At 38.4% G+C, this 14,355-nt stretch overlaps 5 protein-coding genes across 5 annotated transcripts; all 5 read left to right on the plus strand.

Annotated features, from left to right (window-relative positions):
- Positions 1-380: 380 nt before the first annotated feature.
- On the plus strand, positions 381-3,428 carry TM35_000033200 (putative membrane-associated protein; the record flags this gene model as incomplete). Its single annotated transcript, XM_029022087.1, has 1 exon — positions 381-3,428. One exon carries the CDS (start codon positions 381-383, stop codon positions 3,426-3,428), a length of 3,048 nt encoding a protein of 1,015 aa, XP_028886633.1.
- A 294-nt stretch (positions 3,429-3,722) lies between these two features.
- On the plus strand, positions 3,723-4,082 carry TM35_000033210 (uncharacterized protein; the record flags this gene model as incomplete). Its single annotated transcript, XM_029022088.1, has 1 exon — positions 3,723-4,082. One exon carries the CDS (start codon positions 3,723-3,725, stop codon positions 4,080-4,082), a length of 360 nt encoding a protein of 119 aa, XP_028886634.1.
- A 246-nt stretch (positions 4,083-4,328) lies between these two features.
- Positions 4,329-7,862, plus strand: TM35_000033220 (uncharacterized protein; the record flags this gene model as incomplete). Its single annotated transcript, XM_029022089.1, has 1 exon — positions 4,329-7,862. The coding sequence occupies one exon, from the start codon at positions 4,329-4,331 to the stop codon at positions 7,860-7,862; it is 3,534 nt and encodes a 1,177-aa protein (XP_028886635.1).
- Positions 7,863-8,621: 759 nt separating this feature from the next.
- On the plus strand, positions 8,622-11,780 carry TM35_000033230 (U3 small nucleolar RNA-associated protein 14; the record flags this gene model as incomplete). Its single annotated transcript, XM_029022090.1, has 1 exon — positions 8,622-11,780. The coding sequence occupies one exon, from the start codon at positions 8,622-8,624 to the stop codon at positions 11,778-11,780; it is 3,159 nt and encodes a 1,052-aa protein (XP_028886636.1).
- Positions 11,781-12,368: 588 nt separating this feature from the next.
- TM35_000033240 (uncharacterized protein) lies at positions 12,369-13,991 on the plus strand (the record flags this gene model as incomplete). The annotated part of the gene is made up of 1 exon (XM_029022091.1): positions 12,369-13,991. The coding sequence occupies one exon, from the start codon at positions 12,369-12,371 to the stop codon at positions 13,989-13,991; it is 1,623 nt and encodes a 540-aa protein (XP_028886637.1).
- Positions 13,992-14,355: the final 364 nt, after the last annotated feature.

The following is a 14,355-nucleotide window of genomic DNA, read 5'->3' on the forward strand; positions in this document are numbered from 1 at the left end:
GGCATCCTTTCTTCCTCCCTTCTTCCTAACAACGGAAAAAAAAAAAAAAAAAATATGTACTCCTCTTATTTATTTATTGTTTTTTTTTTTTTTTTTTTTTTCATATTTCTCACTCTAATGTGTATTTTTTCAGATGGTCTCAGTCCTGTAGTCGTAGATGAAGGAAAGAAATATATTTTTTCGTTTCCTATCGGTGAGACTATCTCTTTCAAAAAGCGAAAAGAAAAAGGCTGAAAGACAAATACATATATTGGAAACATCAGGATCGAGATAAACCTAACTTCTGGTAAGAGTTGCTTAATATGTATCGTGATGAACGAATGAGAATAAAAAAATCGAGATATTTCTCTACGAGAACTTGGTTAATTCTATTATTACTTATGACTCTTGCAGTTACCATTACAACCGGATTTCTTTTGATAGACGGCGACAGTAACTCCAGTGAAATCAAATTAAATGTTATTTCTGTTCAACATGAAGAAATTAAAAAGCGTGAGATTACACAAAACCGTTTTCTCAGTACAAGTGAGAAAAATAATTTAAATCATTCCTTTACACCAATGGAAGCCACACAATCTACATTTGTAAATCCCTATGATATTAAAAAACTTCTTTTGCTTTTACAGGAACGTCCTGTCTCTTTACAAGCTGAACTTGCCCAAAAACTCGATCTTGGTGTGGCATACTATATACCCATTAAGGATGAGAAATCGTGTTGTGGAAAACAAATGAAAAGACGATCAAAGAATAAAAAGAATAAGAAGAAAAATAAGAATAATGTTCGTCATCGTATTATGGCATATCATTCACTTCCACACCCAACTTGTCTTGCTGAATTAATTTTTCGTTATTTTAAAGATATTGCTGATGAGTTAACAGAAGAAAAACTAAATAACACAGAAAAGGAAAATGAGTTTTTGCGTGAGGGAATGGGACGTAAGATGTTCCACAATATTAACCTACAGGACGATAATGGAATAAAAAATGAATCATTCCCATTTTTACCAAACTCTACAGTTAAACTGAAGAGATTTATGCAAACTTTCAATTTACATTTAAAATCAAAATCACGTTTTAATAATACTATGGCTCTTAGTTCATGTTGGAAAATGGGAGGTGTTATCCCAGGTTCCTCACGTCACCCAAGTGATGCTGTTTTCTTTGATATAGCGGATGTATACTATGCTGGTGGAAGATTTATCTTGTTTATAGAAGATAATATTATTTATACAAATTCAAAAATACCATGGACTTCTTCTTTTAAAAAAAGAAGATGGCTCTTAAGACAAGAAATTTTTACCGATACAGAGATAAAAGAGGTCATGCAAGAAAGTATTATACCGGCTTCTAAAGTAGCAAAAGTATTCCCATTACGCCTCGCAAAGGTGATATTACATTTTGGTAGTGTTTATCCATTTGTAAAAGGTAGTTGGCCTCAACATACACGTGATACCTTACCCCTTTTTGTTGTTTTTACTAAACCTTTATCGCAACACCGATTGGATTCTATAGAAAATAATTTGGAGCGATATACGGTAGGTTACTATCAGGAGGCAACAGACTTTCAAGTACCACATCATACTCTTGTAGAACTAGTAATAACAAGCTTTATCGCACAACAGCATTTCTTACGTATAAATAAAAAAAATTTACATCAAACTAATCAAACAGGAGGACATGCATTAATGATAACATCAAGACCATACTATACTCATGCTAGTTCCTATAGTCCACTAGGTTGCCGTCAGTCGTTTGAGCGTTGTTTATTAAATGGACCTTGGGGTAATATGTATATGGGTCAATTACATTATCTGTCAGCATCAGTGAAGCATATAAATTGTTCAATTTCCAAGAAACAAAGTCAAGAATGTTTTGAGACGCAACTTTTTTCAACATTTCAATTTTACAATCATAATCATAATTTAAATTTTCAAAAACGTTGGGTATATGGATTACGATCAAACGAAACACAATTTAGCTATGCAAAGGAGAATGATAGAAATAATTGGAAATTTAATAATTCAACTAACACATATCATATTGGAAATATTATAGAAGTTTCTAATACATATAAGGACTATTTTCAATCCAGTATTAATATTAATGAAACTGTTTTTCATCTTGAGCACCTTCTCATTGGTTATCCGACTCACTGTGAACCACTTCTAGGATTGGATCCTGTCTATGCAGACATTATACATTCACTTTTTCGTCCTTTCTTTTCGGGTTGTAATTACTCTACTTTTGAGGAATTTCTTGAAAATATGCTGCAAGATGATAAAAAGAAGGAATTTGCTACGAAGCCTTCTTTAAAGGAATGGAAACAATGGATTGCATTATTTTATTTTAGTTACAATGATTGTCAGGAACACTTGTCGCTTTTTCGAAAATTTCACATATCAAAAGCCGTCTTTGATGTCCTAAAAGAGGAAGGAAAACTATTAAGTGATATTCAGAAACCAAACAGTACATTTAGTTATAGTAATAACCAATATGAGAAAGGAACAAAGGTAATGCTTTCTCTCTCAGAAAAAAAAGAACCTGGAAATATAAATGATCTTATTAGCTTTTTTATCGTTCAAGCGAGTCATGATTTAGTTAATACCATCTCTCTTGGGAGTACTAATACTAATACTACTAATACAATACAACTGAGTGATGCATTTCGTTTCATCTTGGGGAATCCAACAGTAAAAATAACAACAGGAATCAAGGAAGCAACTCTTAAAGGATTTTCCAATGAGACGACTACTACTACTACTACGATTGCAACTGATTATTGTAGTAATGATGTTTTTATTTTCTATTCTTCTCGTAGTGGTGATTGGGCACGTGACGTAGTTAATGACTACGTGTTGCTACCAAAGTTACCATCTGATGTAGAGGCAGAACTCAATAAAGATATCCCTTTTGTTTCCAATAATAAGTGTCAACCGAGACGTGTGTATCTGCGAATGAATCGCTTCAATCAGACATTATCATTTGGGAAGCAACTTTTTTCACAGATGGAAGCACATCGCACTACTATTTTTATTGGAGCACCAGGGGCAAATCTACTAAATAGCCTCTTTTTGCGTCCACATGTTGGAGTTATAACGTTCTCATGGGGTCCAACCATTGGTCAAGTGTTTTATCCCACTTCCGTGTTCCCACTCTATGATAAAAACTTCTGTGAGAATAATAATAATAATAATAATAGTAACTGTAATGGTGGGGAAAGTTATGGGTACCAGACAAGTGGACTTTTATGGCGTAGTGTCGCTTTAAAGCAAATTTGTAATCATAAAATTCGTTCAGGAAAACGATGTCGACTGGGTGCAGATAATGTGAACAACTTGTTTATCGGTAATGCTGAGTACAAACAACTCGTAAATGCAGTAGTAGATATTGTGCGGGAACAGGATAAAATACGACGAGGGATGTGTTGAAAAGCGAAATAAATTAGGTTTTTTTGGGGGGTGGGTGGGGGGGATTTATACTTATATATTTGCATTAATAAAGTTTGGATTTGGTTGAAATAATATATGGGTCTTTATTTTCTTATTAAGAATTTTCAAAATGAATGGTTTCTCCTTACAATCGTTTTTTAGTATTGTTTGTATACCTTTTGTTTTTAATAATTACCAGATTCTCTTCTGATCATACATTCACATGGAAAGAGGTTTTTTATTTTTTTATTTTCTTTTTATTATTCTGTTAGTAGCCAGTAAGGACTAAAGGGAATGTGGTGCATCTCAAGACGACTAATGTGCGGTGCTGCAACAACAACAACAACAGCAGCGGCAGGAGGAGGCGGAGTGGCATCCTCTAGTACATCTTCTAGTGCCGTTACTGGTAGTTCCTCTTTTTCTTTTTCGAAGCGACTTAAAGAGTTGGAGAGTGATCCCGAGTGTCCACTGAGCGGTCCGGAGTATAAATTATTACTGGAGAAGTTACAGCATTATCGAAGCCTGCAAAATGTGTACGCTGTAAAACAAGACGACATTGAGCGTGCTAGGCGTGCTGCGCATTATAGTGGTTTGGAGTTCACAGCTAAAAAACCGAGAATCCCAACCAAGAATGAAAGCAACTTAAATGAGTAAAAAGAATATGATGATGAAAAGGGGGGGAAAAAAAAAATGTAGAAAAAAATAACAGAAAATTAAGATGAAATGAACATTGATTAGACCTATTTGTGTCTTGGAATATGAATATTGTTGTTTGAATTCTTTCTCTTTTTTTTTTTTTTCTTCTTTCTTCTCTTCTCCACTACAAGCCCCTCAGAGAAAAAAAAAGAAAAGAAAGGGCCACGCTGTGAACACACACACACACACACACATCTCAGCACGATGAACCGCAAAAACGCCGTTGGCAAAAACGCCCGGTCGTCGACTGTCTCTGTGGGGCTCCGCCCCGAAGAGGGGCCGCTGCTGCCGGAGATGCCGCCGTTTTTCCCCGACCCCGTCGCCCTCGACGCGGAGGACCGTCACCTCGTCGTCCTCCGCGATGCCCTCTTCCAGCGGGAGTATGAACAGAGCACCAAGGCACTTCTCTACCACGTGGAAATGCAACTGGAAAAACGAGAGAAAGAGGAGGGGAGTCGTAGTGGAAGTTGCACCCCGGCCTCACGCCTTAGTAGTGTCGATACCCCAGGAAGGGATGTATCTCGCACAGCCTTGTCTCCACTCCCACCAGAACCTGCAACAGAATCAACACCTATACCACCGATTCCTTCTGAAAGAAAAGATGTTGTTCTCAGCGGGAGGACACCATCAGTTTTAAAGTCAAAAGGTTCTAAAAAAGGTGGTGTTACTGAGGATTCAGTGGATCCCCCACAAATTGTCAACATTGCAGGGGGTTCTATTGCTTCTGTCATTCTTGCAAATGATGATAATGAGATAGGACAAGATGTAACTAGTAAACAAGGAAAATCCGTTCCTGGTGTTGTTTTTGATGAAAGTGAAGTTGAAGGAGATCAACATCAACAGGAGCATCGTTTTCGTACACCATTAACAACACCAGAAATACCAGTCTATCTTACACAACCTATGCCACCATCGCTTATCACATTAGCTGAAGAAATTGGCAGAACAAATGCCACTCTTGATACATGTGCTGCGGTGATGACTATTCTTCAAGCTCAGGAACAACATGGTGGATCTATTATTCCTTTATTATGTCCTGTACAATCAGCAGAAGCGACTGTGGAGCCACGAAAAGCAACAGAAACTGCTTCTGTTATTACTCCATCTACTTTTTCTTCTGGTAGTCAACGTGGAAAGACATCAATAGCTGTTCCTCCCATTCGTTACGTTTCTACATTTCCTCTTATTGATGCATTTGTATTGGAAGCGGAGCAAAGAGTCGCAGTGGAAATGTTTTGTGAAGATATTTGTGAAAATATTGTTTCCTTAGCAGCAGAAATTTATGTTTCCCGGTGTTTTGATGCTTTGGCTACCAGTTACACAGCCTACTCTGTATGGGATGAATTGCATGATAACGTTGTTCGCTCCTTTATTCCTCGTGATCCAGGTAAACCACGGTCATTAGAGTCGGAACTTGATTCCGCACTTGCCATTAGACAAGTAAAAAATAAAAAGTCAAATAGTGAAAATGTAGTTAATGCGAGAAATTTTATTCTCCCAACAACAGGGTCAATTAATGGATCTCCTCCATATTTTGGTATGCTTCCTATTTGGACATCCTCACCATCGTTACTTAGTGCTGAAGCAATTCTTTCATTTCATCAGAAGGCGACAGTACCTCCAAAGGTATTTTCTGGTAAAGACGAAGATAATAGTAGCCATATCAATAAAAGTGATAGTGAAAATGAAAAACCAAAGAGTATAGTACATCGACCACTAAGTTCTACTTTTTCTCGTCTTCTCGATGCATCCTTGCAGGAAGGTCAGAAAAGACGTGCTGTAAATGGGGTTATCGTGACAGATTTTTCTCCCCGAGGTAAATCAAATGAAGCATGGAGAGCGACTGGTTTTACTATTGAAGAAGATATGAAAAATCCTGGTGACCCCCCTGATGCCATTCCATTGGATGATTATGCTCGATACGTTATTCCAAAAAGTGAGGACGTATTAAAGAAACAACAACAAGAAGAAGAAGAAAAGAAAAACAAAGAAGAAGAATTAGGTAGTCGAAAAGTACAACGTCGTCGTGTGAGTCGTAAGAGTCAACGTTCATTGAGTGGTCAAAACGTTAGTAATCGAAAAGAAGGTGAAGGTGAAGTTCAACAATCTGTAAACCCTCATGGTTCAGATTATAACTCAAGTCAAATGATTAAAGGTAAGAAACGACGAGGAAAGCAGTTACAACAAGAACTTTCTGATGCTGTTACAGTTAGTATTGGAGGTGGCAGTACAACACGACCTATATCACCTGAATTTATGGGAGATGATAACTGGACGAAGGCATTACGACATCTTCCACGTGGTTACTTATCAATGGTTGGAACTAGTAACCAAATTACAAGTGGTCGAAACCAAACGACGGAGAATCTTGTTCTTATAGAAGGGGATAACGCAGTTACAGTTGCTTCAAATGTGAAGAAGCAAAGAGGTACTTCAGCTGATGGTGATAATTTAAGTGATATTAAAAAGTCTAGAAGTCGTAATAGATCTCTTTCTCCTACAACACAAGCAAGTACAAGAAGTGATGATCCCAAGACAACACTTCAGGTTAATATTACTCATTATGGAACTGTATCATTTAATACAATACGAGGTTCTGTAACCACGAGTGCAACAACACAGAATCGTGGTATCACGTCACCTTTCCGTCAGGAAAAGAATAATAAGCAGAAACAGCAACAAACACAATCACAAAAAGAATCACAAAAACAAGAGTCACCAAAACGTATGGTTAAATCTCGTGATGGTTATACTTTTCTCTCACGCAAGGAGCAACGACGACAGGAGGAACGTTTGCGACGTCAAAAAGAAGCGGCAGAACAGGCAGCGTATGAGAATATGTTTTTTACGGCACCTCCACCACCGGTAAATACATCAGCTGAAAATGCTGAAAACACGGGTAGTAATCAAGAAACTAAGAAAACACAAACGCAACCACAATCACAACAACCGTTGAAGATTGTTCCTGAACCTGGTGTTCTTATTGAACAGTGGCCTACCGCATCACCTGATAAGAATACGAAATCTGGAGTGGTAATTAATACTAAAACACGTTATCGCCGTGGTAAAGAAACAGAGACTGCACGTCAAGAAACTCAATCAGGAGCAATAGTCTCAGACGGTGGTGATTGGATATTGCCAGATGGAAAATACCGTTGGTCTGGTTTTGACCCTGCAAACAGAGAAAAGGCGGCGGCAGCGGCAGCAGCAGCTACAACAACAACACCAGTAGTAGCTGCAGCACCAGTACCTCGACCAGCAGTGTCAATTTCTACAGAAGGAAAATTCATTTCACAACAGAAGAGTTCAGAGGAACGTGAAGAAGGGAAAGTGGAAGGAAGTACAACTCAAAATAAAGAATCTTCACCCAAGAATAATGCTTCTACGAGAACGTTTCCAAAGCCTGTAGCTCGACCTATTAGACGAGCTCCACCAGTCATTGTTACCACACATAAAGAGGAAGAAAAGCCGAAACAAAAATCTGAGAAAGACAAAAAAGTATCCGATAAAGAGTTGAATGAAAAAGCAAAAACTCTAACTATGAAAAGAAATCGCGCTGCTAAGAGTTCACCATTGCGTGTAACATTGCCACGACTCCCTCCACAACTTCAACTTTCAAACGGTGAAAATGAACCACTTTCAGGTAGAAAAGGTGTGAAAACCCCTTCGGCTGTTGAAGAGAACAAGATAAGACTCTTAGCTTCTATTCTTCAAAATACTAAGGGTATGATGGAATAGAATGAGAACTAGAAGTATGATGTTGAGGTATATCTCTGCTCTTTTTTTCTTTATTACTATTTTGCTATATTGTCATGGTAAGTGCAATTTGTTTTTTTTTTTTTTCTTTTTTTGTAATTTTAATAGATAGATATTGATTGAAAGTGGGTATTTTAGAACCTTTATACATGTAAGAATGCCCATGGTTTCTATCAGCTCTATCTTTCACTCTCTTCATTTTTTCCAAAGTTTTGCAATATATTTGTATCGACCTCTGTGTGAAATGCAAATTTAATGTATTCACAGGATTATTTTTCACGATGCATGTTGACGTCATGTGAGTATTTCACTCACTGTAGACATAGAGCAGCAAAAAATGAAAAGAAAAAAAAGCACAGAGCATGATACAAAGCAAAACAGGAAAAAGTAAAAAAAAAAAAAAAACAAATGATGGCACTACTATGCAGTACTCAAAACTGATATGTAAAAAAAAGGCAAAAAAAAAAACAAGCGAAAAAAAAAAAGAACTTGTATATCATAGATATATATTCATTGCATCAATAGGTGACACTTTTTTTTTTTTTTTTTTTTTTCTGTTTATATTTACTATATTTACTTATTTCCCTTCTATTTCCTTTTTTATTTTATTTATTTATGTACTCTAGTTAAAAGAGTGACGGGTGCACCATTTAAGAAAAACAAACGGAAAAAAAAAAGAAAAAGGGGTGCAGAAAAACGAACAAGGCAAAAAAAAAAAAAATAAATAAAAGAAAGAAAGAAATGGTTCGTCGCAGTGATAGGGCTTCTGGTGAAGTGGTGCGGAAAAAAGGAGCAGGCGGTGCGCAGGGCCGTTTGCAACGCCGCCAACACCGTAAAGGCGGGAAGAGAGGCATTGATGAAGATGATGATATGTTGGAGGTGCAGCGACCAGGTGCATTATCGCTCAATAATCCGCTGATTCCACCAGATCTTGATGAAGACATTGACGATGATCTTGCCTTTAACAGCGATGATGAAGAGAAGTATGGCCACTTTTTTAACAAAAAGACGAAACCAGATTCTACTGCTGATTCAACTGGAGGAAAAAAGAAAAAGAAAAAGTCTGCTAAGGAGAGAGGAGGTAATGCAGCTGATATGGGTGATTCTGAGGATGCTTTGGTACTGCAACAATTACGTGCTTTGGGCGAAATTGAAGATGATGAAGATTTGGATTTTCACGAAAGAGACAGTGCTGGTGATGATGATGATGACTATATTGACCTTGCTGACATGCTTGATGCTGCAGAAGATGGAGTTGATGGAAAAGGAGGAGCAGACAGCAGCGGTAAAAAGAAGAAAAAGAAGAAGAAATTAGATGAGGACGGAGTGGCGAAAAAACGACGCCGTGCACGTGTTACTGAGGAGGCAGAATCTATCTATGGTCCTGCTGCTGTTGAAGGATCATACAGCAGTAATATTCGTCAAGTTGTGGCAGCTACGCCTCTACCATCAACACAGGCACGTGTTCAACAAAGTCTTGAAAATAAGCATAACCTTATTAGTATTGATGTAGATGATACTAAAAAGGAGACACTAGTCCGTGGTGAAGTACGTAAGGTAGTCGCAGAAGACCTTGCAAAGTATGAAACTTTCCTGCGTGAACAACAAAATTCTAAACATGTGCAGCTTCCTATGCCTATGCCGGAGAGTAATCCTGTACCATCTACTCTTGGTGCTATTGCTGCTGCTGCAGAAGCTCAATTTGCCCACCAGAAGGATGGAAATATAGCAGAAACTTTAGATACTGAAAAGATAGGTAACAACGCTACACGAGCGTCAGCTTTCCGTCTTGCAGGAAAAATGAATGCATTACTATCTGGTGCTGGTTTATTAAGGCCACAGTTAACTTCAGGAAATGCTGAAGATGGTGTCGTCCCGTTAGATGATGATAACGAGAATAATAATGGTATGGCTGGTACATCAAAGCGTAATGATGATGGAAGTGTACCAACAACAAGTTATATGGCGAAATTAAAAGCAATGCTTTCTTATGAAAATGCCCGTCGTCGTCGTTTGAATCGTATTAAAAGTAAGACATACCGTCGTATCCTACGTAAAGAAAAAGAACGAGAAAAGGAAAGGCGAGAAAAGGCATTTGAAATACTTCATCCAGAGAAGGCTCGTGCTCGTCTGGCAGAGAAACTTATGAAAGCACGCATGGAAGAACGTGTGACACAAAAACACAAAAATACAAGTAAATGGGTTCGTCATGCCAAACGATTTGCTCAGTTTGATGATAACACGAAAGATGCCTTAAATGAACAACATATGTTACATCAACAACTTATGCGAAAAATGGAGGAAGATGCGAATGAAGATGAATATCTTAATGCAGATGGTGATGGTCGGGCTAACAGTGAAGCCGCCTCAAGTGAAGAAGAACGTGTAGTGGATTATCTTATTGCTGAAGCTAAAGGAGAACAAAGTGCTGGAAACGCCAAAAAGAATTTAACTTCTGTTCTATGGAACAGTGTTGATGATGATAAAAAGGGTAAAGGAAGTGGTGGAGCTGGAGTTTCTGATATGACACCAACTGAAAAGGCCCGTTTGGAATTGCGAGGAATGAAGTTTATGCAACAAGCTAGGGAACGAGAAGAGAAGTGCTACGCAGAAGTACTTGAACAACTACAGGAAGACATCCGTCGTGATATGCGTGGAGAAACCTTAGACAGTGATGATGAAGTCCCTGACCTCGATGATAACTCTGGAAAAGTAAACAAGAAAAAAGGGAAGGCTGGTTCATCTTCTACAACGTTAACAGCATCAGGAGGCCAGACAATTGGTCGAAAAGTGTTTCAACAACAGAATGACCGAAATAACGGTATTAAGGGAGTAGAGAACATTCAACTGAAACAACAAAGTGGTATTGATGCTCATGCACATCAAGAAGAAGAAGATGATGATGATGATGATGATGAAGTACTTAGCGCAAGCGGTAGCGATAAAGAAAAGGATTGTAGTTACTCCATTAATGAAGATAACGACAGTGAAGAAGAAAAAGAGAAAAAACCTGAACCTACCAAAGTTAAAAAGACAAAAAAAAATCGGGAATCAAAGGATGAGTTTGCCGGTATCCGTAAACCCAACAAGGTTTCTGGTAGTTTAAAGGGAAGTGGTGTCGCTGCTCCCTCTTCTTCTACACCCATTATATCCTCCGTTTCCACTCCTTCAAGTGAAAAAAATAGTAGCAGCACACGTATTACTATTCTTCCAGGTGTTTCCAAACGACCACGTCGTGATGAGGATCTTGATGGTACTGCAGTAATTGCCTCAGACCATACTGAAAAGAATGAGTATGAGGATGATGAAGAAGGAAAAGAACAACAGCAACAAGGGCAGGAACCCCACGAGGATGATGAGATGACACTACAGCAGCAACAAGAATATCTTATTGCCCGTGCCTTTGCCGGTGATGAAGTGGACGCTGAATTCCTCGCTCAGAAGGCGGCACAAGTTGAGACGATCATGCGGCCTGTTGATAAGAACGCCTCACTGCCTGGTTGGGGCGAGTGGGGTGGTGCCGACGCCCGTCTTAACACCCGCCACCAGGCAAAAATACAGGCCATGCAAATGCAGCGTGAGATTGAGCGCACCACGCTGTTGAAGAGTCGGGCGGATGCCGCACTGGATCACGTTATTATTAACCATGATGGTGTGGAACTCGTGCCAGATCGCATGTTGTTGCACATGATTCCGCGCCCGTTCAGTAATCCAACGGAGTTTGCGCGGTCTATGCGGCATCCGCATGGTCCAGAGTGGAATACAGCCCTCACATTCAAGGAGGCGAATCAACCCCGTGTGGAGGTGCGCCAGGGTCACGCGGTACTCCCACTCGATCTCTCGCTGCGCACCAAAAAGAAGATGAAGACGAAGAGGCGCAAGACGGAAGCCACAGCTTGATGAAAATTAGTATTTTAGCTGCTTTTTATTTTTGTTGTTTTCTTCTTTTGACTGCATTTGCCGCATATTTCTTTTATTGCTGATGCAATTCCTGTGAGCTCGTGAGAGTCTCTCTGCGTATCTTTCTCTATATCTGTCTCTGTGTCTGTGTGTGTGTGTGTCTGAAAGTGATTGTAATTAATTGGTGTAACAAGATAACGAAGAGTTAAAAAAGAAAAAAAAGAGAAATGATAAAAAAAAAAAAAAAACACGAAAAAAAAAAACAAATAAAAGTGTGAAATGTCTTGTTTTTTTTTTCTTTCTCTTTTTAAGACACGTTTAATCAAAAAAGTATGATAATGTTTTTTGTTTTGTTGTTCTTGTTCTTGTTGTTATCAATATCTGAGCCTCTCAATTGGTAAGATATTGTGTTGGTTTCTTTATGTGAAGATTTTCCTGACATTTTTTTTTCTCGGTTTTCCTTTTTTTTCTTTTTTTTTTTCGTAGTCCCCTCCACCCCCTCTATGAACCGAGTGGGATTCATTAGATATCGTTACTGCATCAAAACAAGAAAGAAATAAAATAAAATCAATTGGAGAAAACAGAGGTATGAGGTACTGGGGAGAGAACAAAAAGGCCAATATAAAAAGTAGTAGTACGACTCTCTCCCAATTTTTAGACGAGGAACTAGAAGAAGCGGATCGTTTGATTGGGCCGAGCAATATGAACGACCGTGGTCCCTTGGGTCCAGAGTATTATTGTCGTACGCCTACCCGTCGAGTGCTGAAATCTCAACAACAACAACAAAGACAAGAACAAGAACAAGAATCCACATTATGTCGAGAAGCCGTATTAATGACAGAATTGCAGGAAGCTAAAGATATTATTCATAATCTTATTTCGGATCGCGACGCTATTATTACTCAGTTTCGAGAGGTCCAACACGGACTCTTGCAGCAAAACAGTGCAATAAATTCAACAGGGAGTGAACTCCAAGTACTTAGACAGAAACTGGAGGATCGTGAGACTACTATTAGTATTTTGGAACGACGTCTCAAAGAGGCGGATTCAGAACGACAATCATTACAAGAGATAAAGTATAAATATGAACAAGGACAGATGAATGAACGTCAATTACATGACCGTATAATGAAACTAGAATGCGATGTAGAAACAGAGCGAATCAAGAAGGAGATAATAATGTCACAATTGGAAGAGTCTAAACAGCGTATTCTTGAAGAAGGTACTCGTTGGCGTGAAAGGTGCCAAAACGCAGAAGATCGTATTCGTGTCTTGGTAGAGTTACAGCAGCAACAACAACAACAACAACAACAATCACTTATGTTGCTAACTTCTTCTAGATGTGGTGGTGATAAGGAACAGCGTGATGAATCTACTATTTCTTTGGATCGTAATGAGTATACGTCTCTCGTAAAGAAAAACTCGGAACTTGAAATGCGGTTGCAACTTCAGTGTGATAATGGATCTCAAGATGGACAACTCGCATGGAAAACTATTCAAGAAGAATTAAAACAAACAAGGATCATTTATCATAAAGTTAATACCGAAAAGCAAAAATTACAAATTCACTTGGAAAAGATGCAAAGTGATCTACTGGAACAACAAGAGAAACGAACTTTAGCTGAGATTGAATTGCGAACTGCAAGGGAAAAGATTGAAGAATTAGAAGATCTTCTTGAAAGACTTGCCAAACAGTCAGATAAACTGCGTGAAGAAAATGAACAACTTCGTGAATCTACCAGGAGTCACGTTCACCCTGAGAATATGGTGTCACAGACTCATATAGAAGGGGGAGAAGTAATGGAAGCACAATTAAATGCACTTGGCAATAACTTGGAAACGGAAAAAACTCCTCTACAGAAGGAGGATAGAAGTGGGAATAAGAATAAGGAGGAATGTAGACAAGATAGTTTGCAAGCTAGTGAAACGATTATACTTCTTGAGCGTGCTTTACATGAATCTTTGATGCAGCGAGAGCGGTACGAAGCGGTAGTGGAAATTGACATGGAGCGCCTTCAGCGTCAGTTAGAAGCAGCAGAGAATGCTCTGAAGAAAGAGATTCGTTCTCGGGAGCGTGTACAAGAACAGTATATGGAAGAATGTGAGAAAGTTTTACTTCTTACTACAGAGTTGCGCAGTTTGGCTAGTGAATTGGTTAGATTGGAGAAAAAAGTACAGGAAGTGACGCTTTCTAGGGGACCGACATCATGAGAGAGAGAGAATTACAGAATGTTTAGTAATAGTGTGAAGTAATAGTGAAATGAATTATGGTAGCCATTATTATATATGGCTATGATGGCTGCAGATAATAGAGTGTGATAAGAGAATAAAAATACAAGGTAAAGGTGAAAAAGTATAAGTTGAGGTGTAGTTGATACAAAATGTGCGCAACAGTTGAGATAATGTATCTGTATTTCTATCGTAGTTAATTACTGGTGAAATTTACATTTCTGGGTATTAATGGAGTTTTTTTTTTTTCATGTTCTCCTTTATTGATTAAGTGGGTGGGGGTTAACGCAAGAATATAACCAGCTGCTTTGAAATGGCGACTACTATGTGTTTTTTTTTTTTTTTT

This window comes from Trypanosoma theileri (assembly GCF_002087225.1).
Source record: "Trypanosoma theileri isolate Edinburgh chromosome Unknown TM35_Tth_3_V1, whole genome shotgun sequence".
NCBI lineage: Eukaryota > Euglenozoa > Kinetoplastea > Trypanosomatida > Trypanosomatidae > Trypanosoma > Trypanosoma theileri.